At 40.5% G+C, this 22,163-nt stretch overlaps 2 protein-coding genes across 2 annotated transcripts; one reads left to right on the plus strand and one right to left on the minus strand.

Annotated features, from left to right (window-relative positions):
• The first annotated feature begins 15,532 nt into the window (after positions 1–15,532).
• LOC133034280 (uncharacterized) lies at positions 15,533–16,690 on the plus strand. Its single transcript, XM_061109333.1, has one exon. The coding sequence runs from the start codon at positions 15,533–15,535 to the stop codon at positions 16,688–16,690; it is 1,158 nt and encodes a 385-aa protein (XP_060965316.1).
• A 1,031-nt stretch (positions 16,691–17,721) lies between these two features.
• Positions 17,722–19,834, minus strand: LOC115711560 (plasmodesmata-located protein 7). Its single transcript, XM_030639917.2, has 3 exons — positions 18,940–19,834; positions 18,266–18,379; positions 17,722–18,096 (listed from the first exon to the last, which is right to left on the minus strand). The coding sequence occupies exons 1-3, from the start codon at positions 19,682–19,684 to the stop codon at positions 18,089–18,091; spliced, it is 867 nt and encodes a 288-aa protein (XP_030495777.1). The 5' UTR covers positions 19,685–19,834; the 3' UTR covers positions 17,722–18,088.
• Positions 19,835–22,163: the final 2,329 nt, after the last annotated feature.

Genomic DNA, 22,163 nt, shown 5'->3' on the forward strand with positions numbered 1-22,163 from the left:
CCTCTCAACCTGTTCTCTAGAACAACTGACCCTCAAGTTGGGGACACGTCCACACCACCAGCAACCATGCACTTTCCCCCTGTCACTCCGGCGGTGGTATCTGAGGGAATCATCCACCTCACCACTGATCAATATACTGCGATCCAGGACCAACTGCGTGCACTACACGCCGAAGTGGATGGACACAACTGGGCCAAACGCCCCCCTCGAGTCCCTACTACTCGCACGGACAACCCTCAGGTAACAAATTCTAGACGTCGTAATAACCGTGTTCGCAGGGAACGAAGAGCCAACCCTTAGGGTCTGGACATGAATTAGCCAACATCGAGAGAAGGAGCACATGCTGATGAAGATCCTGAGCGATGCAATCCTTGTAGTCGACCATCGAGAGACAATGACGCAGAATCTGCCTCTTCGTCTTCGCATGGTCGTACACCAAGCAGGTACACAAGGTCCGGCTCTGTAGAAACGCAGTAGGGGGGACACTATCAGGTACATCGAGGTGATCTATGTGATCACCTCAACGCAGTTTTCAGAGTGCGCTCTCGCGCCCCCCGTCACGAGGAAACACCCCGTGATCCCCATGTGGGCGATCAAGGTATAAGCAGTCACAATAACCCGCCTATCGCACCGACTGCGACTACTGGGATCACTATCCCAGCGAACCTCGCCACAGTAGTCGCGACTCCTACAGTCGCAGCAGTCTCGACTGCTGTAGCTAGAGGAATTGACCAAAGCATGCTTTTGCAAGCTTTGAAAATGCTCGAGCAGCAAAGAAAGCCCATATACAAGCTGCATGGGACCTCTCCTTTCACTACGGAAGTGCGATAAGCCGAACTTCCCAAGGGATTTCGTCTATCCGAATCCCTAAAATATAAAGGTACCTCTAACCCTATAGATTATTTTGAAAAATTTAATACTATAATGGAAGTGGATCAAGTATCGCAGCTTGCAAAATGCTGCATTCTTGCAGCAACGCTCGAGGAAAACACCGATGATTGGTTTACCCAATTTCCTGAGGCCTCGATATCGACATGGGAAACCTTTGTCGACTTATTCCTCACGCACTTTCAGGCCACGATGACCTATAGGCCACTCTATACAACTCTGGCCAACATCTAACAAGAACTCGATGAGTCTTTACAAGACTATTTTAAACGGTTTAATGCAGAAGTAACAAAAGTCGAGAAGGCTCCCGAGTCTTCGCTTGTTTGCATGTTGATAACAGGTATTTTGCCGAGAACTGACTTCTGGAAGGAGCTCAAGCCCGAAGGCCAGAATCGCTAGTCAAATTCTTTGCTATGGCCGAACATCATAAAAGGATCGAGAATTCTCTGGCAGAGTTGGAGAAGGGCAAGGATAAACGTAAATCACCAATACCGCGATCAAGATCTCGCAGTCCCCGAGGGAAGAATTCTAGAGGCCGAAGTCCGAGAAGACACAGCCCACGGAGACAACGAAGTCCAAAGCTGGCCAAATCTCCTCCTAAGAAGGAGTCCTCTTCAAAGAGGAAGGGTGGACCGCGTTTTGTCAATTATACCGAACTCGCGGTGTCCCGAGACAACATTTATGCGATTGAAGAGAGGAATGGAGTCTTCAAGAAGTCGCCCCCCATCAAGGGAAACCGCGATAGAAGAGACCCCAAAAAGTTCTGTAAGTACCATAAAGATATCGGTCATACCACTTTAGAATGTTGGGTCTTGCAGGACGAAATCGAGGAGCTGATTCGGAGAGGAAAATTCGATAAGTATAAGAAGAAAGAGGAAGGTCAACTTCGAGCGGATGACAAGGAAGAAAACCAAAATGCGAGTGGTTCGAGAATGCCTCGTAATATTATAACTATCATTTGAGGGCCCCATATCGCAGGAGACTCCCGCAAGTCGCAAGAGCGATATGCCAGAGAAGCCAAGGAGAAGCTGCTCGCCAATGTAAACAATCTTAGTGAGCGGCCAGAGAAACTGTTCAAGAAGGAATGCGACGACATCACCTTTATGGAGAGTGATGCGAGATGGGTCCATCACCCACATTCCGATGCACTAGGTATCATCGCCAATATTGGCGGAGATAACGTCCACCGCATACTCGTTGACAATGGAAGTTCACTGAATCTTTTGAACTTCCAAGCCTTAAAACAAATGGGGTTGTAGGAGAATAACTTGCGACATGTGACGTCGAGCATATACGGTTTTACTGGCGACGTCATTGCATTAAAAGGAATGATCAAACTCCCAATCACCTTGGGAACCGCCCCAGTAACGGCCAAATCAATGGCTGACTTCGCAGTAATCGACCAGTATTCAGCATATAATGCCGTGATTGGTCGACCAATCTTGAAGGAGATGAAGATCATAACCTCGATCTATCATCTCACAATGAAGTTCCCTACTCCCGCTGGAGTGGGTTCTGTGCGAGGAGTCCAGGCAGATTCGCGAGAATGCTACAACACAGCAGTCAAGCTCGCGGAGAAAAGGTCAGTAAATGTTATCTACCTATTGGAGGCACCACCCCCTCGCCAGGAGATCCTCAAAATCAAGGAGGTACCACACTTGGACAAACAAAATTTGGATCCAAGAATCCTTGATCATACTGCCGCAGCCCAAGCCGCGGAGGACACCATTGAGGTACCTATAGATCCTGTAGATAATAGCAAAGTTTTAAAAATTGGTTCTAAGTTGAATTTCAGCAACGAGAACAACTAACGACCTTTTTGAAACAAAATCTTGATGTTTTTGCTTGGAAACATTCAGATATGGTCGGAATATCTCCACAGTTCATGTGTCATCGCTTGAACATGGACCCCGAGGTGCGAGGTGTCCGACAAAAGCGTCGTAAAGTGGACCCTGCGAGGTACCAAACGCTAAAAGAAGAAGTCGACCTCCTCCTAACCTGCGGCTTTATACAGGAGTCGTTTTACGCCTACTAGTTAGTGAATCCCGTACTCGTGCCCAAGCCTAACGGCTCATGGCGCACATGCGTTGACTTTACAGATTTAAATAAAGCCTGTGCCAAAGACATCTTTCCCCTTCCTAGCATTGACCAACTTGTTGATGCCACTGCAGGTCATGAACTTCTGAGCTTCATGGACGCATACTCGGGATATAATCAAATCCCGATGTATGAGCCCGACCAGGAGCATACCTCGTTCATTACTGATCGAGGATTATACTGTTACAAAGTAATGCCTTTTGGTTTGATAAGCGCAGGTGCGACTTATCAGAGACTTGTAAACATGATGTTCGCAGATCTCATTGGAAACACCATGGAAGTATATGTTGATGATATGCTCGTTAAATCTCAACATGCGAAGGATCATATTGCCCACTTACAGGAAATGTTCGATATATTGCGTCAATATAAGATGCGGCTAAACCCTCTAAAATGCGTCTTCGGAGTTGGCTCTGGGAAATTCCTTGGGTTAATGGTTAACAAGCGAGGAATAGAAGCCAATCCCGCGAAGATCAGGGCATTGGTGGAAATGCCATCACCAACTAAGCCAAAAGAGGTCCAAAGCCTCACAGGTAAAGTTGCTGCCTTAAATCGCTTTATATCGCGATCTTCTGATAAGTGCAAATAGTTTTTTCAGATTTTAAAAGGCAATAAGAAGTTCCAATGGACCGTAAAATGCGAGGAGGCTTTTCAAGCCTTAAAAACGCATTTGGGGCAACCTCCAATCTTATGAAAGCCCATGACCGGTGAAGTCCTATCCATCTACTTAGCAGTGTCAGAATACGCGATTAGTTCGGTACTAATACGTGAAGAACAAGGGCGACAATACCAAGTGTATTATGTCAGTAAACGATTACTGGATGCTGAGACACGCTATCCCCAAATGGAAAAATTGGCGTTCGCCTTGGTAATATCGTCGAGAAAATTGCGACCTTATTTCCAGGCTCACAGTGTCGAAGTCTTGACAAACTATCCTTTGAGGCAAGTCTTAGCAAAACCAGAGACATCAGGGAAGTTGTTGAAATGGGCAATGGAGTTAAGCTAATTCGACTTCAAGTATAAACCAAGAATTACGATCAAGGGGCAAGCCTTGGCAGATTTTATCCTTGAATTCCCCAGCACCGAAGTGGCACTCATAGAAGACAAAGTGGACATTGTTATGACTAATAAAGATATGTGGACGTTGTACGTCGACGGAGCCTCAAATAGCGAAGCCTCAGGTGGCGGGATCTTATTAATCAGTCCAACAATTTTAAGGTACACGCTGCTTTACGTTTTGAATTTTCTGCATCTAACAATGAAGCCGTGTATGAGGCTTTAATCGCAGGATTGAAGCTCGCTCTCAAGATGAAAATCGAGTATCTACAAGCTTTTAGCGATTCCCAAATCGTGGTGTGCCAGGTAAATGGAGAATATCTGGCCAGAGGCGGGAGATTGGTTAAGTACTTAGCCATTGTATGCGAGCTCATGCAGAAATTCAAGAAAGTAATCGTGTCTCGAGTACCGCGTGCTCGAAATTCACATGTAGATGCACTGGCCTGTTTGGCCTCAACTAGAGAAGCCAAATTGCCCGATGTAATTCCGGTAGACGTATTGGCTCACCCAACTATAAATCAAGAGGTGGTCATGGAAATAGATACCACTCAAGAAGTCACATGGATGACTCCCATAGTCGCATACCTGGAAAAGGGCGTTTTACCTGATGACAAGGTAGAAGCAAGAAAGCTGCGACAGCGAGCCGCCCGATATGTCATGTACGACAAAAGGTTATATCGCAGAAGTTTTAGTCAACCGTTACTCAAATGCATCAACGGTGAAGATTGCGAATACATACTACGTGAGGTACATGGGGGAATTTGTGGCAATCATACAGGGGGTAACTCCCTTGCATTAAAAATCATGCGACAAGGATATTACTAGCCAACCTTGCGACAGGATGCTTTCGCTTTTGCGAAGAAATGCGACAAGTGCCAGCGAATAGCCACATATACCCATCAACCACCGAGTAACCTACATTCTATCACAAGTCCATGGCCTTTCGCAGTATGGGGAATCGACTTAATAGGCGAGCTACCCAAAGGAAAAGGTGGAGTCAAATATGCAGTAGTCGCAGTAGACTATACCAAGAACCCAGCGCATGGGGTCTTCGGGGATAATTGGGAAGGACCATATCTCATCTCGGAAAAGATTGGTGACACAATATATCGACTCGCAGCACTCGATGGTACTGCGATTTCACGAGCTTGGAATGACAAAAGTCTAAAATTCTATTATCAATAGTACTCGCATTGTCTAAGTTCTATTCGCCTTGTACTTATACTTAGTCATTTTTTATATAAAAAAAATCCTAAGTATAGGGGGTATATACCATAATGTACTATTGATTCTATAAAGAAAATTCTTGGCAATTCTTCAAGTTTAAAATTTTCCAAGTCTTATGAAATTTTCTACTTATTACACGAGGTTGTAATTAAAGTCGAAATATTATAGATATTAAAGCGCGAGTACCCGTGTACTGCAAAAATGTTAAAAACAAATATCTCCGCGAGGATATAGAGTTGTTCAAAATAAAATGCAAATTTGTCTAAGTACAGAGTGCGAGTACCCCTGTACCGCATAGCAAAAAAAAACTAAAAAAAAAGAAATAGAGTTTAACAAAAGAAAATATTAAAGGAAAAGTCAAGCATTGGGTGCAACAGGAACAGATCCATCCGCAACTTTGCTGACCGCCTCATTCTCGACTTCCTCCACCTCCGCAACCTCAGTCTCCTCGAGAAGATTCCCCCCACAACCTTCAGTTGGCGTGGGCGACATCGCACGAAAAGCCTCACCATTTCAGCGGCCTCTGCTTCAAGGATTGAAAAGTCGAAGTCTGGAATCTTAGAAAGAGTGGTGTAGATGTAGTCCGAGACCGCCTGGACGTACTGCTTTTTTCCATTCTCCTTCTCAGTTTCCATGTCGCGAGACATCTCCTCGATCTTCGTCTAAGCGTTCTTGGCGTCAAGCTCGACTTGCTCCTTGGCCTTGCGGAGTTCCTCGAGCTCCTTGTCCTTAGAAGATGCATCTTGCTTCAACTTCTTATTGTCTTCTTGAAGCTGAGCAATATGTTTCTTCGCAAGTTCAACCTCCTTGGACCCGGTAGCAAAAGCCTTCGAGAACGTGGCCATAAACTGCGAGGCTAGCTCCGCGGGGCGAGGCAGCAGTTCCTCAGTAGGAGTCTTGTCAAGCTTCGACTGGAATTCATCGTTGACAAACCTCTCCTGAAGGTACATCACAAGGCGAGCTCGCACCGCTGGGTCGATCACGACTTTCTTCCCTTTCTCTTGAATGCCCTTAGCAGGCCTCTTGCAAGAATCTGCGACAGGAGTAACCACCACATTGCTTTTCAACTTCTGAGAAGTCATAGGAGAAGTCGCTGCTATCCCAGGCTTCAACTTGCGGTTAAGAATAGGAGCAAACTTCAAGAAAGTCATTTCTGCGGTTACAAAGAAAAAATAAGGGTTAATACTAATAAGGATGAAACTCTAATGCACTAGTTTATGTATGCGATAAGCTACCTGATGATGGTCGAGGAGTTTGCTTGAAAAGACGTTTATCAGTTCGCTCTTGTTGCTTTTTCAGAAGGTTCCTTATACACTGGCTCTCTCCAGAGACTCGCATTCTCATGGATCAGTTTGTGTTCTCGCAGTTTAGCAGTCATACACAATAATTGCCAATCGCGATCTTGTATAGGAATGCTCCCGAGAATTTCAGCTGTCTCTCTACGAGTTGCGTCGAGTGCAGGCCGAGCTGGTCTATCTACGAAAACAAAGAAAAAGAGCGAGTTAGCTTAAGATCTCAAAGTAACTCAAAAAATGACTAAGTCAGGAAACATGCGACATACTAGGTCGACGGTTAAAGTCAGTTCTAATCCCGGGGACTTTGAATATGTAAAACCACTTTGATTTCCAATCTCCCATATTGGAAACCGTGCCTTCTACGCCGTTAATTTCAGAAGTCGCCCACTTGCTGAAGCAGTAGAAACAATTGTGAAGGCCTACACTCTTTATATCATAGAAGTAGCTAAACTCTTCTACTGTGGGAGCCCTATGTACATACTCCATATACATCGCATAAAAAGCAAGGGTTGTGCGATAACTGTTAGGGGTTAGCTGGAAAGGGGACACATCATAACGTTTGAGGATAGCCGCAATAAAAGGATGAAAAGGGACTGATACCCCACATCGAAGAATCGGTATTGAGATTACCACATCCTCTGTGGGAATAATCGCTGGATTGGTAAAAGGAAGGTTCGCCCTCTGAGTCGGTTTAGGTCGCAAAGAAGCAAGTCACAACAAGTTTCGCCTTGTAAAGGTAGTGAGGTCTGATTTGGTAACTCTCGAAACCAAGTCCTCGCACGAGAAGGGCTCGTTCAGCTGAGTGTCATCCACCGAATCAGTTCCACTCCCTTCTGCCTCTTTTTCATCCTCGTCTGACTCGTGAGCTGGGGCCGTCCAATCGTCATCCATCTCCTCGACCTCAACATCAGGGGCATGCTTGGAGTGGATAAGATAATCACGGGTTGACACCATAGACTCGCTGTCTCGAATCTCGATGCCCCCTGGTTCAGCGAGCTCCTGCACCATTTTCTCGATGTCTACGGAAGACATCAGACCTAATTCTATACCTACGACAGGTGCGATCCCCTCTTCTGAGATCGAAGTCGAGATAAAGCTATCCTCACTCTGGTCCTCGTCACCATCAAATGCATCGCCTCCCGAGCCAAGCAGCTGACTATCCGACAGGTCGCTCATCTGAAAGATAGAAGATCTTTTCAGCGTGGTGAATGTGTGAAAAACAAAATAAGTGATCTCACCCGCATATAAACTATAAAATTGCATTAAGAGAATGGTCCGCATCCTCGCGAATACTAACCACCCCATCAATATGCGAATAGAAAAACGTCCCAAAAATGGTTAGGAGCGTCCTGGTAACCTCAGCGACATGCGTCTTTCGGCATGACCCTGAGGTGACGAGGAGACACCCACCATTTCAAGGAGTCCAACTAAAGTCACAACCTGCGAATAAATCACGCATCTTGAGCTAAGCGATATACCTCTAGAAACGGTTGGGAGAAACTCAGTGACTCAAGGGGCATGCGTTCTCAAGCTGACCCTGAAGTTATTGAGGTACTCCCACCGTTTCGAGGATATCTACCAGCCAAAGAGTACGCTCATTAGAACATTAACGCATGTCGAAAATGGCTGGGTGTATCTCAGTATCTCAAGGAACATATAACCGCATATATGACAATTAGAATACTGTGACACATCCACCATTTGAAAGACGCAGTCAATGTTCTCACAACCAAATTCACAGAATACAAAATCCTAAAGATCTAGGCGACAATCAGAAGTGATTAAGTCTCGCAAACATGCGAATATTCAAAACATAAAGCAGTGCTTATTCAAGCATTTCTTATACACTATGCGGTTATGCCAATTTTTAGGTCATTTTTTTTTATCAAATTACCCAGTTTTTTACCTAAAAAACGTAGCCTCATACATATCCCCTACAAACATTCATTCTTAAACTCTCTCATGCTTATTAAAAACCCAGAAAACAGTGTTCCCTCTCAAACATAAAATGAAATGCAGTGAAGTTTCGAAAACTAACCTTTACTGCTGGTGAATCTATTCCCACGAATCACCCTTGACAGCACTGTAGAATCGAGAAAAAATCCACGAAGAAAAGAGAAAATATGGGAAATTTATGGAAGTGTTTTTTGGTGGTTTCTCTGAAAGAGAGGAAACAAAGAAGTTAAGGAAGTTAAAGAAAATGAGGGAAAATGGAGATTTTTGGTTCGAATCAGAGGGTTTAAATACCCAAATCCCTCATTAATTGGGATCACGACACGTGGCAATTAGAATGCCTAGAGTCGCCCAATCCAACGGCCAAAGATGGCCACGCCTACACAGAAACCGAAGAGTTTTGTGATGTGGCACCATAAATGCAATAAAAGCAATGATTATAGCCGTCATTTTTCGAAACCTTTGAAGGGACAACCAAAGGTCACCTCCTCGTGACAACCTTTCACCTGTCTCTCGAGTATAGTTTCCCTTCTGACCGCACCTGTAACATCGCGAAACTAGGGGCATGTGTTATAGTGAGATTTCTCTCACCTAGAAACTCGAGACCAGACCCCTATTTAGAGGACACGTATACTCAGATTTCCAAAGAAAAGTGAGATGTCCATGAGGGACTCCTCGAAGTTTTAAACCTCGCTTAAGATAGAATCAGTGAGAGGCAGCGAGCATGACCAAAGTCTAATCGCATTCGAGACAAGAGAGTAGCTCGCATATATCGAATTATATGCGAGTATCTTCCCCGTGTCCATGTATAAACCAGGAGACCAACTTTCTATAATGCGAGTTGGTCCTAAGAACCATGCAGCCTTGATAAACCAATATAGACTTGCATGTCTAGGTTCTATCAGCTCGTCATGCGATGTCAACAAAAGGGGACTATCTAAGGACGCAGACATCCTAAACATAAAAATAATTTTGCGAAGTTAACATCACGACGTGAACAAATCAACTCGCAGATTTGGAAGACGCATACGTTGATGAACTTAGGAACTGTTGTTCATTTATTAATGTTAACGTTGTTTAGTTTAATTATTGTAATTCAATGTGTAAAAACGGATTGACAATAAATGCAATCCTTGTATAACTGATCGGACACCTGCTTTGTATATAAAGGAGTGATCCACTGTGAAATGGCACCTACGAAACTCTTGCTACGATGGACTAAGCAGACCGTGATCTGACTGAACCACTATAATTCTTTGTCTCATTGTTTTTTCCAGCTTTCTATTAATCATTTCTCATTCCAAGTTTGAGTACTGGCCACTCTAGGTTGAATACTCGCACTTGTTCTTCATAGTCATTTCTTTCTGCTATTAATAATATCATCTAAAATTGGTGTTGCGAAATTCTTGCGACAATAATATCCTCAGAGAAAGCACCAGAATTCTAATTCCGGCAGCTAGTGTTCTTGGTACTCCGGGGAGAGGTACAAACGGTGAAAACAAAAGAAAGGGACATGTCAAGGGGGTTTCTCCAAAGCAGACAGAGGAGGCTATTGTGAGAGGGAAGCTATTGAAGAAAGTAATTAGAGTAAAAGAAAAGACTCCAGGATCTGTTTATGGAAATAATTTGAAAGTTGTTGACAATACTCAGGAGAAAGGAGAAGGATCCAAGACAAAAAGAATGACTAGGACAAAGGCTACAGCAGGAGAGATATTCAGAGGAAGGAGGACAAGATCAGTATCACCTCTAGCCTTAGCAGATACCAGTTTGGTAATATACGTTCAGAGGAGGCAGATGAAATTTTAAGAAAATACTCTTCACGTCCTATTCCTACTCAAGCGGATGGTAGGGTTATTACAACTATTATGGCTAGAATTGGGCCCACCTATGAGCAAATGATAGATAAGCCTCATAAGGAACTTTGCAAGTCTAGGCAGCCCCATAATCATCCTGAGCCTACACATTTTTCTCAGCCCATTTATGCTGAGGAAATTGGGCTAGCTGAGGAGTTGATGGGGCCGGCCCAAGTGGATAAGTTTGAGCCCACTCCTACCCTCTTTCTTGACCCAGAGGATGTTTCTAATTTGGTCCATGAATGTCCTCCACCAAGGAAAAGAAAGGCAAGCCTTACTCTAATACCATACGTTCAACGTACAGAAGAGAACACTAGAGAATTCTCTCAAGTGATTCCTGAAATGCCTGGATTCTCCCCTGCACCTAACACTCAATTTAAAATGGGAGCGGGAGCTTCTTCTTCATCAACGAGAGGGGATACAAAGAGAAGAAGAGGTGCAGGCTGAAGATCAGGTTCAAGAACAAGGAGTCAGGAGCACAAGGAAAAGATCAGGCAGGCCAATGTCAGAAAGAATCTTGAAGACTCTTTAAACTTGATCGATGTTCAGGCAAGCAATCAAAACACTCAAATGGGTGAGGAGGCGGCCCTATGCATGCCCCCAAACCTTAAATGAGATTACTATCGTGGAATTGTCGGGGCCTCGCAAGAGACCCGATAAACCTAGCCTTAATGGCTTGGATGAGAAAACATAGGCCGGAGTGTGTTTTTCTCATGGAAATCAAGGTGGAAAAAGAAAAATTGGAAGCCTTAGCAAGAAGATTGGATTTTACTGGTATGGACTGTGTGGCAGAAAATGGCCTGGCAGGGGTGCTGTGTCTGCTTTGGAGTCGAGACATCAAAGTCTCAGTTATAGAGTCTGGAAATAACTTGATTTAAGCCACAATCATGGATTCTCAGCTAAACTTTCAATGGCGTCTTTTTGCTGTCTACGGGCCACCATATGATAGAGAGAAAGAATGTAACACCCTAACTAAGATAGGCGTATTACGTGATTTTTAAACATGCTGTGCAGCTCGTTGCTAATCAACGAGGTTTATGGAAAATGTGATTAATTAAAATTTTTGCTTTTTAATTAAAATTGTAAAATATTTATACAAAAGACTCGGGATCCCGATTACAAAATCATTTACAAAAGTTAACTGTTTATACAAAATAATTTTTGCCTAGCGACTAGTTACAAAAATAGCCTTGCTGTCCCGAGGATCGTACGCTCCAGGCCTAACTGCCCCGACATGTACAATCTTCACCGGCTCGCTCACGGTCCATCAGCTCTAGCCTTGCCTTTACCTACACATAAACGTAGCACTGTGAGTCGATAGACTCAGTAAGAAAAGCATAATAATACTCATACATAAATCCCGGTCATGATCAGACGCCCATACTCATACATAAGTGATACGCTAAATAACTTCCCGAGGACTTAAACTAGGAACTAAAGGTTTCCCTATCGATAAAAAGCATGGCAATACCCCAAAAACATAAAAATCGAGGAAAACTAGGGTTCCTGAATTTTCCCCAACCGGTAGACCGGTTCCACAACCGGAATTCCGGTTCTAAGAATTCCTGGACCCTCATCCGGAATTCCGGTTGCACAACCGGAATTCCGGTTCCTCGCAGGAATTTTTCCAAAAATTCACTACTCAACCAAATCCAACACAAATCATCTCAAACCTTCCAGACCTACTCCATATAACCGAAATAACATTCTTAAAGCATTACTCAGAATACACAGAAATGAAAAACACCATTAAAACCCAAGCTTTGAGTTTTAAAACTCAAACTTGGTTAGAATCAACTAACATGCAATCAAACCAGATTAAACCTACATAATCATGCATAATTAAACCTCTCAAAATGAAAGCAACCAACTACAGCAAGCAATTAACAGATTCATCACATTTCTTTAAAAATTCATGTTCTTGAGCTAAAAACTTCAAAGCTTGAATCCAAGCAACCATCATGCATACACTAACTCTAAGCTACTTAAAATAACAAGATTAATCCTTTGAAAACAACAATAAAACACAGCACCAAGTATCACATTAAAATCAAGCATGCATCATCATCTTTTCAAACATTTTCTAAAAATTACAAAAGGAAAAGGGTTAGAAACTTTACCAAGGCTTGAAGAACACTTAGAATGAAGGAAAAATAGCTTGAAAATCAGAAATCCCAGCCCTAGAAACACCCTACCAGCCGAGAGAGAAAGAGAGGAAAAGAGAGAGCCTTTTTGAAATTTTTTCTATTTTTTCTAAGTTTGAATGGAAATGAAATAAAGGGAATACTTAAGCAATAATCTATTTCAGCCAACACTTAATATTAATTAACACTTAATTCAGTTAAATAAAGCCCACTAAAGGACAAAATATCATTGGGGCAAAAAGACCATTTTGCCCCTCCACACTAAAATAACATAAATAACACTAAAGGGGTATTTTTGGGAAATTCTAAATTCCCGGTCATTCCCGACATTCCCAACGTCTAATAAACCGTCCCAAACTACTAACATACTAAGTTGTGATTTTACTGAGCCAAACACCGAGTTCCATGTTACCGGGCACCGGAAATGCAAAAATATGAAAACTACTGAATGACATAGAAATGCATCTCTGAATTCAATAATAACAGTATAATAATTATTTAAATAACTATAAATAATTTTCATAATTAAACGTGATTAACTGCTAATTTCCAAATTAAACTAAGCGGTCTTTACAAAGAAGTCTTTTAGAGGGGACTTTCTTCGAACGCTTTCAACTGCAATGAGCCGTGGGTAGTCTTGGAAGATTTAAACTCTATCCTTAACTCGGCTGAGGAGTTGGGAGGCCATGAAGTTACTTCGAGAGATACTAGATGGCTAGAAGAATTCTATCAAGTCACAGGGGGTACAGATTTGAGATTCAAAGGTTTTCATTTCACTTGGCAAAATAAATGTTTTAATGGAGGTTTAGTGCGTGAAAGACTGGACCGTGGGATAGGCTCCATTAATTGGATCACTGAATTGCCATGTGTTGGTATCTAGAATTTCCCAATATCAATATCTGATCATGCCCCAATCCTTTTGGAGATTCACATGTTCAGGAGTAAAGGATTTATACCTTTTAGATTTTATGATGCCTGGACAAGAGAAGAATCCTGTAGGGAAGAAATAAAGAAGGTCTGGGAGTTGGAAGATCTTGGTAATGCTAGAAGCTTGTTACAGCACTTTGATAAAACAAGGTGTTCCTTGCAAGTATGGAAAAAAAAGACACTTTGACAATTTGGACGAAACCATTAGCAATTTGGAAAGGCATCTTAAATGGATCCAACAACAACCAATATGCGGGAGATACTGCCTAGAAGAACAGAACATACAACTGTCTCTATAAGAAACATTGAAGAAAAAAAGAATCAATGTGGAGACAAAAGTCTAGAGAATATTGGTTGAAGCTTGGAGATAGAAGTACCAAGTATTTCTATGCCTCACCAGCTATTAGAAGACGAAGATATCAAGTTTGGAGTCTGCAAGATAAAGAAGGAAGGATGAGGGAGCAGTCGTATGAAATTTCAAGAATAATAAATGGGTATTTTTCTGATCTGTTTACTTCCTCCAATCCCATGATCCCAGATGATTTAGAGAAGATGTATACATATAAGGTGGATGAATAAGCTAACAATCTGCTGACATCTATCCCGTCTCTTGAGGAAATAAAAGAGGTTGTATTCAATATGCACCCTCTTAAGTCCCTAGGACCGGATGGATTACCAGGATGTTTTTTCGAAAATACTGGGAATTGGTGGGAATGAAGGTGTGTTTGGCCATTCAAGAAGCTTTTAGGATTGGAGAAATCCATCCCAAATTAAACTACACATTCATCTACCTCATTCCGAAGGTAGATAATCCGAGGAGAACGGAACAATTTTGCCCAATAAGCCTTTGTAATTTCCGATATAAGGTAATAACAAAGATTCTTTCAAATCGATTACGACCCTATATGGAGCAATTAATATCCCCTTTTCAATCTACATTTATTCCGGGCCGATGGATTTCTGAATCATCGATTCTCACTCAAGAATTGGTGCATAAGTCAGGAAAAAATCAGGCATGGGGGGTTTAATGGCATTCAAGTTAGATATGCTAAAGGCCTATGATAGAATGGAATGGTCTTTCATTCTAAGAGTTCTTAAAGCAAATGATTTCGACGAGAAGAGCTGCAGGTTAATCATGTCTTGCATCACAGGGGTAACTTATTCGGTCTTATTGAATGGTTCCCCTCTAAAGAAAATCAAGCCTCAAAGGGGGTTGAGACAAGGAGACCCTATATCTCCCTTCATTTTTCTCCTCTGTCAGGAAGTGCTTTCAAAGTTAATTCAAAAACGAGAAAACGAAGGGAAGATCCATGGTATCCAAATTGCAAGAAATGTGATTCCAATATCTCATTTAATGTTTGCGGATGACACAATTCTCTTCACTCAAGCAAATAGTGTGGAAGCAAAGGAGATGATGGAATGCATTAAGAGATATGAGGATTGGTCTGGTCAAGAGTGCAATAAAGCAAAATCCAGTGTTTTGTTCTCAAATAATCTATCAGCAGCCAGAAGAAAAGAAATTTTGGAGTTGATAGACATAAAACAATCTCAAGGAGAAGAAAAACACATGGGAAACCTATTTGTTTTTAAACGCAGAAAGAAGGAAGACTACATGAATTTGAAGAACAGAATGCTGCAGAAATTAGAGGGATGGAGAATGAGACTGCTTTCATATGCAGAGAGACTAACTTTAATCAAGACGGTAGCAGCTGCAATGCCGGTTTACATGATGTCGACAAACAAAATCCCACTATCTACCTGTAGAGAGCTGGATGCGTTAGTTTGGAGATACTGGTGGATAGGCAATTCGAACAAGGATAGATTCATGGCCATGAGATCGTGGGACAAGATTTGCTAGCGAAAAGATTCGGGAGGGCTTGGGATAAGAAGATTTGAATACCTTAACAGAGCACTACTTGCTAAACTTGCATGGAGTGTGGGTTAGGGCCAGAGGAAGCCTTGGGTAAGTTGTTTTATTAGCAAGTATTGGAAGTATGAAAATTTTTGGAAGGTAAAAAAGAGAAACTGAGATTCCTTCCTATGGAAGTGTTCGCTTGATATTCGTGATATTTTAGCCAAAGGTTCTTTTTCCATGGCGGCAAGTGGTGAAGAAATAGATGTATGGCATCAACCATGGATTCCATGGCTTGATTTTAATTGCTTCAACAGTCTAATGGAATCTATTAAACCGAAGGGATACACTGTTAGAACCTTAGCAGATCTATCGATAGGGAATGAATGGAACAAGGAGGTGGTGCAACAAATCTTTGGTGATTTGGGTAATAGGATAACGGAAATTCCTAGACTTCCTTTAAATCACAAGGATAAGATAATTTGGACAGGAAAACAAAATGGCATTTTTTCTATCAAAAGTGCCTACGGGACTGATCAAGAAGCTCATTTTGATAAAAAAAAAAAAGGAATCTGGACTTGGATTGGGCATTCAGATCTTCACCCAAGGTTATCGACTTTTCTTTGGCGTGTACTGAATGAGGCTCTTCCAGTCAGGGAAAAGTTGAGGTTTCTCCTTGATAAGGATTGTCCCCTTTGTAACTCTGCAGAGGAAAATTGTCTACACCTGTTCAAGAACTGTGGGTTTGCAAAAATGTTATGGTTCTCAGGGAAGATTCCTTTGTTAGTGGATAAGATTCCTGGCGAAAATGTGATTCAGTTCACAGAAAACATGGTGACATCTCTTGAAAACTCAAATTATGACAGGAAAGAGATCCTAACCTACATGGGTTGTGTTTGGGAGCAGATATGGAGATCTAGAAATGACTTATGTAGGAGAGGGATAAGAGCTAATCTAGATATGATGAAAAGGAATATTGAGATGGCTTTCCAATCCTATTCTACTTATTCGGGTAAAGATGCCCTTGTGGACATCTTCTCTGATCCTCCAAAGAACAGACTGGAGGAGGCATATTGGCAGAGAATTTTGGATGGAAAGAGAGTCATCTGCACAGATGCATCATGGTTGAGAGGAGAAGCACGACTGGCAGCTGTAATGAGAATGAAGAATTTAGAGAGTTGGGCGCACAAGACCTCAAGAACCAAAGCAGAGTCAGCCCTCATTGCAGAATTAAAAGCAATTCTTTTAGCTCTTCAGTGGGCGTGGGAGAAAAAGTGGGATAGGATTTGTGTCCTGTCGGATTGTGCTCAAACCATTCAGGCTTTAAGAGCAAAGCAATGCCCTCCATTTTGGAAGACCTTTAATGTTGCCTTAGAGATTTTAGATTGTAGTAAATAGTTTGTAAGTTGTGAGTTTTTTTTACATTAATCGCACTTTTAATTTAGAGGCAGATAGACTGGCTAAGAATGCTAGATTGTCTAGCAATTTTCCGAATGTATCTCATGGGGAGGGGAATCCCCAGTTTTCCCTTTTTTTCTATCTGTTTAATGGAACTTTTGTTCTTTCCAAAAAAAAAAAGGTAATATATTGATTCAATATTGGTCAAGTGAGAGAGTATTAGAATATATTAAATTTGGTAATTAATTAGTTAATAGATTTTAATTGATTTAATATATCAAAGTCAATATTTGATTAATTGACTAAATATTTTAATTTATGGTCATCATTTAACTTTGTTCTTAATTTTATTTCCTTACTAATTGTCATAATATTCTAACAATTAATAAATTTAAAAGAAATGTCTCTCTTATATCAATTAGGGTATTAGTCTCCAAGCTTACTACACATTTCAATTTCTATCAAATCACCATTAATGAAAGCTAACGAGAGCTTGAAAGAACTATATACCACACTAATTATCTTTTTTCTCTTATTTTGTAAATCTTAAGATTTGATTAACATATTAGTGGGATTTACATCTAGGGGAATTACTTTAAATATTGTTTTTTTTAACTTTTTTTTAAAATTTACAGTTTAGGTTTCTAAAGTGGTTGCAGCGCTAGTTGCAATAAGGATTTTTATAAGATTTCTTTTTTTTTTTTTTTGCAATTTAGGTTACAACGCTAGTTGTAATAGGAGTTTCTATGTAAAATTCCGTAAAAATGCAAAAAAAAAAAAAAAAAAAAAAAAAAAAAAACTGTTTTAAGATGTAAAAATGAAAAAACCGCTTACATTTATCAATGATTGGATTTGTCAATGTTTGGAGATACACATATACTATCCTTTATTTATATATGTTCAATCCACAAATTTATTTTACATGCATATATAGGATTCTTCATAATCATGATATCCATATAGTTTCATATTATTATTCTAACATATGAAAACTGTACTCAACAAAAAAAAAAAAGTTGAACAACATAATAAAACAAAGGCATAGAAAATTAATAACAAAGCAACACATAATTTGCCCTTTACAAAAAGAATATGGGTTTTTTTTTTTTTTAATTATTATTACATTGGACAATTTATGCTAAGTGGAGAGTAGGTTAGGAATATTCTCTTTTTAAACATTGTTTCAAACAAGTGCCCCATCATACCATCTTTCCCATCTCTTTTATGGACCATCTTTTAAAGAAAATCCAAAAAATAAAGGGGAAAAGGAGAAACAAAAGTTACATAATGAAGAGAAAAGGAAGCCACCAAAAAGAAAGTCACTTTGCTCAGCGTCGTGGGTTTTAGATAAAGGGCTTCACCATGTTACATAAAACTTAGATGAAAGAACTTCATAATTTATTTACCTGCATACAAAGGGCAAAAAGTTAATGCCGCAGTTTATTAAATTGTCTGTGAAATCGAAGTTTATCTATGACCTTTTCTTTCTAAGTTTAGATTAAAGCATATAATTATATATTATTAAAGATAAAATGAAGCACGTATATTTCATACACAAAAATAAACAAAGCTTACCATGTCCTTCACAGATCTTTCGCAGGAAAGCAAGGAAGATTATGATTAAGGCAACTCCAGCTAACAATCCAATGATAATAGCAAATGTCTTCTCACCATCATTGCTTGATTTATCTGTAAATTGGTTTGATTAAAAATGTGAATAAAGCATTGAACTAGACCGTCTATCTCTCTTTTCTCAATAAAACAAATTGGTTTATAAATCCTAAGAGACTTTTCAATCCTACCCTAATTTCAACACAATTGAGTCATACAGTACCATACATTTTTTTTTTCAACTGATAAATCAATTAGGCCAACGATGAAATGAAGTGATTCTCATCAAGTCTTAATTGCTTTATCCATCTCACTAGGCTGTAACTTTTACTATACATTTTTAAAAGCTGCTGTAAAATGAGAAAGAAAAGAAGAAAAAAAAAAGAGACGCACACACTTGATTATGAATTCTGTATTGGGACACGGGGAAGGTACGTGGATTCAAGAATTTTCGGTATGATAACTTTTATTAAATTTTTAATTTATTTTAATCAAGTGTACGCTCAAAATCAACAAAATCAAGGATTTGGGAAAAGAGTAAAAGGAAGAAATTAAAAAATAATATACATATATATATATAGGAGAAGAAACAACTAGTTTAATTATTAAAACAGAAAAGTACTAGTTGAGCTCTTTACCATTATGGGGCTTGGAATAGAAATGTGACCCGGCAGTGGAATACCTCGCGTAACACTTGGCCAAGAACATATCACCATAAACTGCTTGACCACAATCGTTTTTGAGCCGTCCGATGGCGTCAGACACACAATCTTGGCACTCTCCAAAGCTCAAGTCTCCCACACATTGGGCCACGCCTTGGACCTCACCCGACCCACCAACCCGGTACGGCCCACCAGAACCAGCGAGGGAGCCCAGGACAGCATCTCTTCGGCCCAGCCCGTCGGCGTCATAACCTTCGGAGGGCCCACATTTCTTTAACACCACCGTCTTATCCTCCACCCCAAGGAAAGTTGCGTTGTCGTACTTGACGTAACAACCCTGGAGCTGAATCGCAGCACCACATGTCTGCGTGCACAGCCCGCCTAGTTGGCTTACTGCACGTGCGACGCAGGTGGCGCAGTCCGGCATGGCGAGGTCGCCTCGGCATTGGAAGAGGCCGTACACGACGTCGTGGGAGCTGGAGCCAGTGACGGTGAAGTTGTTGTACGAGGCGTATGTAGCCGAGTTGACGAGGGAGGTCAGGAGCGAGTTGATGTTGGACTCGTACGCCGAGTCCGGCTCATACTTTTGCTGTGTGCAACCACCGAAGACGAAGCCGTCAGTGGAGGAAGAAGAGGAGAAAGAAGGCCTAGTGAGACAGAGGTGGACTAAGGTGACTAGTAGTGGAAGAACAAGAGAACTTCTACTGCCTCTTGACAACATGTTTTGACTGGGTTAGCTTCTTTTCTTTGTAGAGAGAGAGAGAGAGCGAGAGAGAAGGAGAGATAGAGAGAGTTATGGCCTTATGTTGGAGCTGGGAGAAATGTGCACCACTATTATTGGTAGCTTAATAGGGACTACAAAACATTTTATTATATTTTGTTTTCTGCGATTATTCTTTTTTATATTTAACTGCTTTCTACGAACTTTTCTTTTCTTTCTATTTTAATTTATTTATTGCCTTTACAATTGTAAAGAAAAAAAAAATTATATATCTAATGTTGGTGTATATATAGGTCAATCAAAATGTTAATAAAAGCACTTTGTGTTAAAGTAAAAGGTAAACGGATCGTTCTGTACAAAGCTGCCAATGCTTCTAGTATGTATGCATTATCTTTTTAAATTAATTACTTGGAACTAGCTCAAGTGGCCATAGGTGGGTGTGTGTCTTGGAGGTCCTACATTCGAGTCCCAGTGTGACAGTCAGTAGTCCCGTGATCCGTAAGGGGAAATATCGGGTAAGCTGTACAATCCCACACCGCCTGGGGATGGTCAAGTGGGATGATTCTGAGACTGTGTAGGTATGAGACTGCACAGTTGAAGAGAGCTTAAATAGATTGATTGGTACTAGATATATCAACAAGGTGCATCTTGTTTTTTAGTAGCCCATCTCGAAAGAACTCCACAGTTAAGCGTGCTTGACCTGAAGCAATTTCAAGGATGGGTGACCTCCTAGGAAGTTTTCCCAAGATGCGTGCGAGTGAGGACAAAGCACGCTGGAAATACTCGTGTTGGTCTGTAGGGTCAGTCATCAATCCAGAAAGCAGCCATAGTGGCGTACTCGTGTATAAGAGCCATTCATTCCGTGGGTGTAAGGGCCCAATGGAGGCTTGAAGCGGGGACGTTACAAATGGTATCAGAGCCTTGACCCAGCCGGAAGTGTGGTCGACGAGGACGTCGGACCTTGTAAGGGGGGGTGATTGTGACAGTCAGTAGTCCTGTGATCCGTAAGGGGAAATATCGGGTACGCTGTACAATCCCACACCGCCTGGTGATGGTCAAGTGGGATGATTCTGAGACTGTGTAGTTATGGGACTGCACAGTTGAAGAGAGCTTAAATAGATTGATTGGTACTACCTATATCAACAAGGTGCATCTTGTTTTTCAGTAGCCCATCTCGAATGAACTCCACAGTTAAGCGTGCTTGACCTGGAGCAATTTCAAGGATGGGTGACTTCCTGGGAAGTTTTGCCAAGATGCGTGCGAGTGAGGACAAAGCACGTTGGAAACACTCGTGTGGGTCTGTAGGGTTAGTCATCAATCCAGAGAGCAGCCAGAGTGGCGTACTCGTGTATAAGAGTCATTCATTCTGTGGGTGTAAGGGCCCAATGGAGGCTTGAAGCGGGGACGTTACACCCAGGTAAAACATGTTGTAATATATAAATGCTTAAATAAAAGAAAATATAAAAAGTAAGGTATATATATTTATATGGGTCGCATTTAAATGTAACCCAAAAAATATACTCATCATTGATGAAGCTTAACATTTATCTCATAGATCTTATGGCATGTTTACTTTAAGGGAATGGGAATGTATGGTATTGATTCCCATACAATTGTTTACTAAATTTTGGAAAGTGAGAAACTAGTGGCACCCACACAAATTAGGGAGAAAACAAAGGGAAAAATTTTCCCCCATTTTTATAGGGAATGTCTTTCCCTTTCCTTACTTAATTTATTTTAATTTTAATTTTATTAATTAAAAATAAAAAAGACAAATATACTCCTTAAAAATCTATAAACAGAAAATAATTACATGTTCTTATAATGACAACTTTGTCAAATTAAATTATTTTGTTTACATATTATATTATTCAAATTACCTTTCCTAGTTATGTAAACCAAATAATTTGATTCTATTTTTCTTTCCGGACACTTTAGTAAACATCATAATAAAATATTGTTTCCGATTATTTTCTATTTAAACCGATACATTTCTCCCATTAATTATTCCGGTTCCAATTACAGTTTAGCAAACGCGCCATTAATTCAAGTTGATAATTAATTACTAACTAGGTTAGGTTCACTTTTTTTGACTTTTTAAACTTTTAAAATGGCAACCTAATGGTGACATGCATACATGGACCTCTATTTAAGATTTATTTAAAAAATTAAAAACTAAACTAATAAAGATTCATTCCTAGATTCTTTTTCATTCCGTTTTTATTCCTTACTCAATCATCATTCCATATTCATTCCTTGGTACATTAAATGCAGATCTCAAAAATATCAATGTAATTAATACTTTGTAGGCCATTTAATTATAATTTTTTGAATTGATAAATAAAATATAATACTTTTATATTTTTTTAACTATTTTTTAAAAAAAAAAATCGGAATTTTTTTTAAAACCTTAATTATATAAAAAGTTATAAAATTCTAAATTTTTTATTAATAATATACTTCTTTTTATATTTTAAGA

Source organism: Cannabis sativa, chromosome 2, assembly GCF_029168945.1.
Source record: "Cannabis sativa cultivar Pink pepper isolate KNU-18-1 chromosome 2, ASM2916894v1, whole genome shotgun sequence".
Lineage (NCBI taxonomy): Eukaryota > Viridiplantae > Streptophyta > Magnoliopsida > Rosales > Cannabaceae > Cannabis > Cannabis sativa.

Excerpts from the sequence above, each read along its gene's own strand:
- LOC115711560 (XM_030639917.2), bottom strand. The coding sequence starts at position 19,684 with ATGTTGTCAAGAGGCAGTAGAAGTTCTCTTGTTCTTCCACTACTAGTC. Across the intron at positions 18,380-18,939 it reads CTATTCCAAGCCCCATAATG|ATAAATCAAGCAATGATGGT; the intron begins GTAAAGAGCTCA and ends ACCAATTTACAG.
- LOC133034280 (XM_061109333.1), top strand. The coding sequence starts at position 15,533 with ATGGCGGCAAGTGGTGAAGAAATAGATGTATGGCATCAACCATGGATT.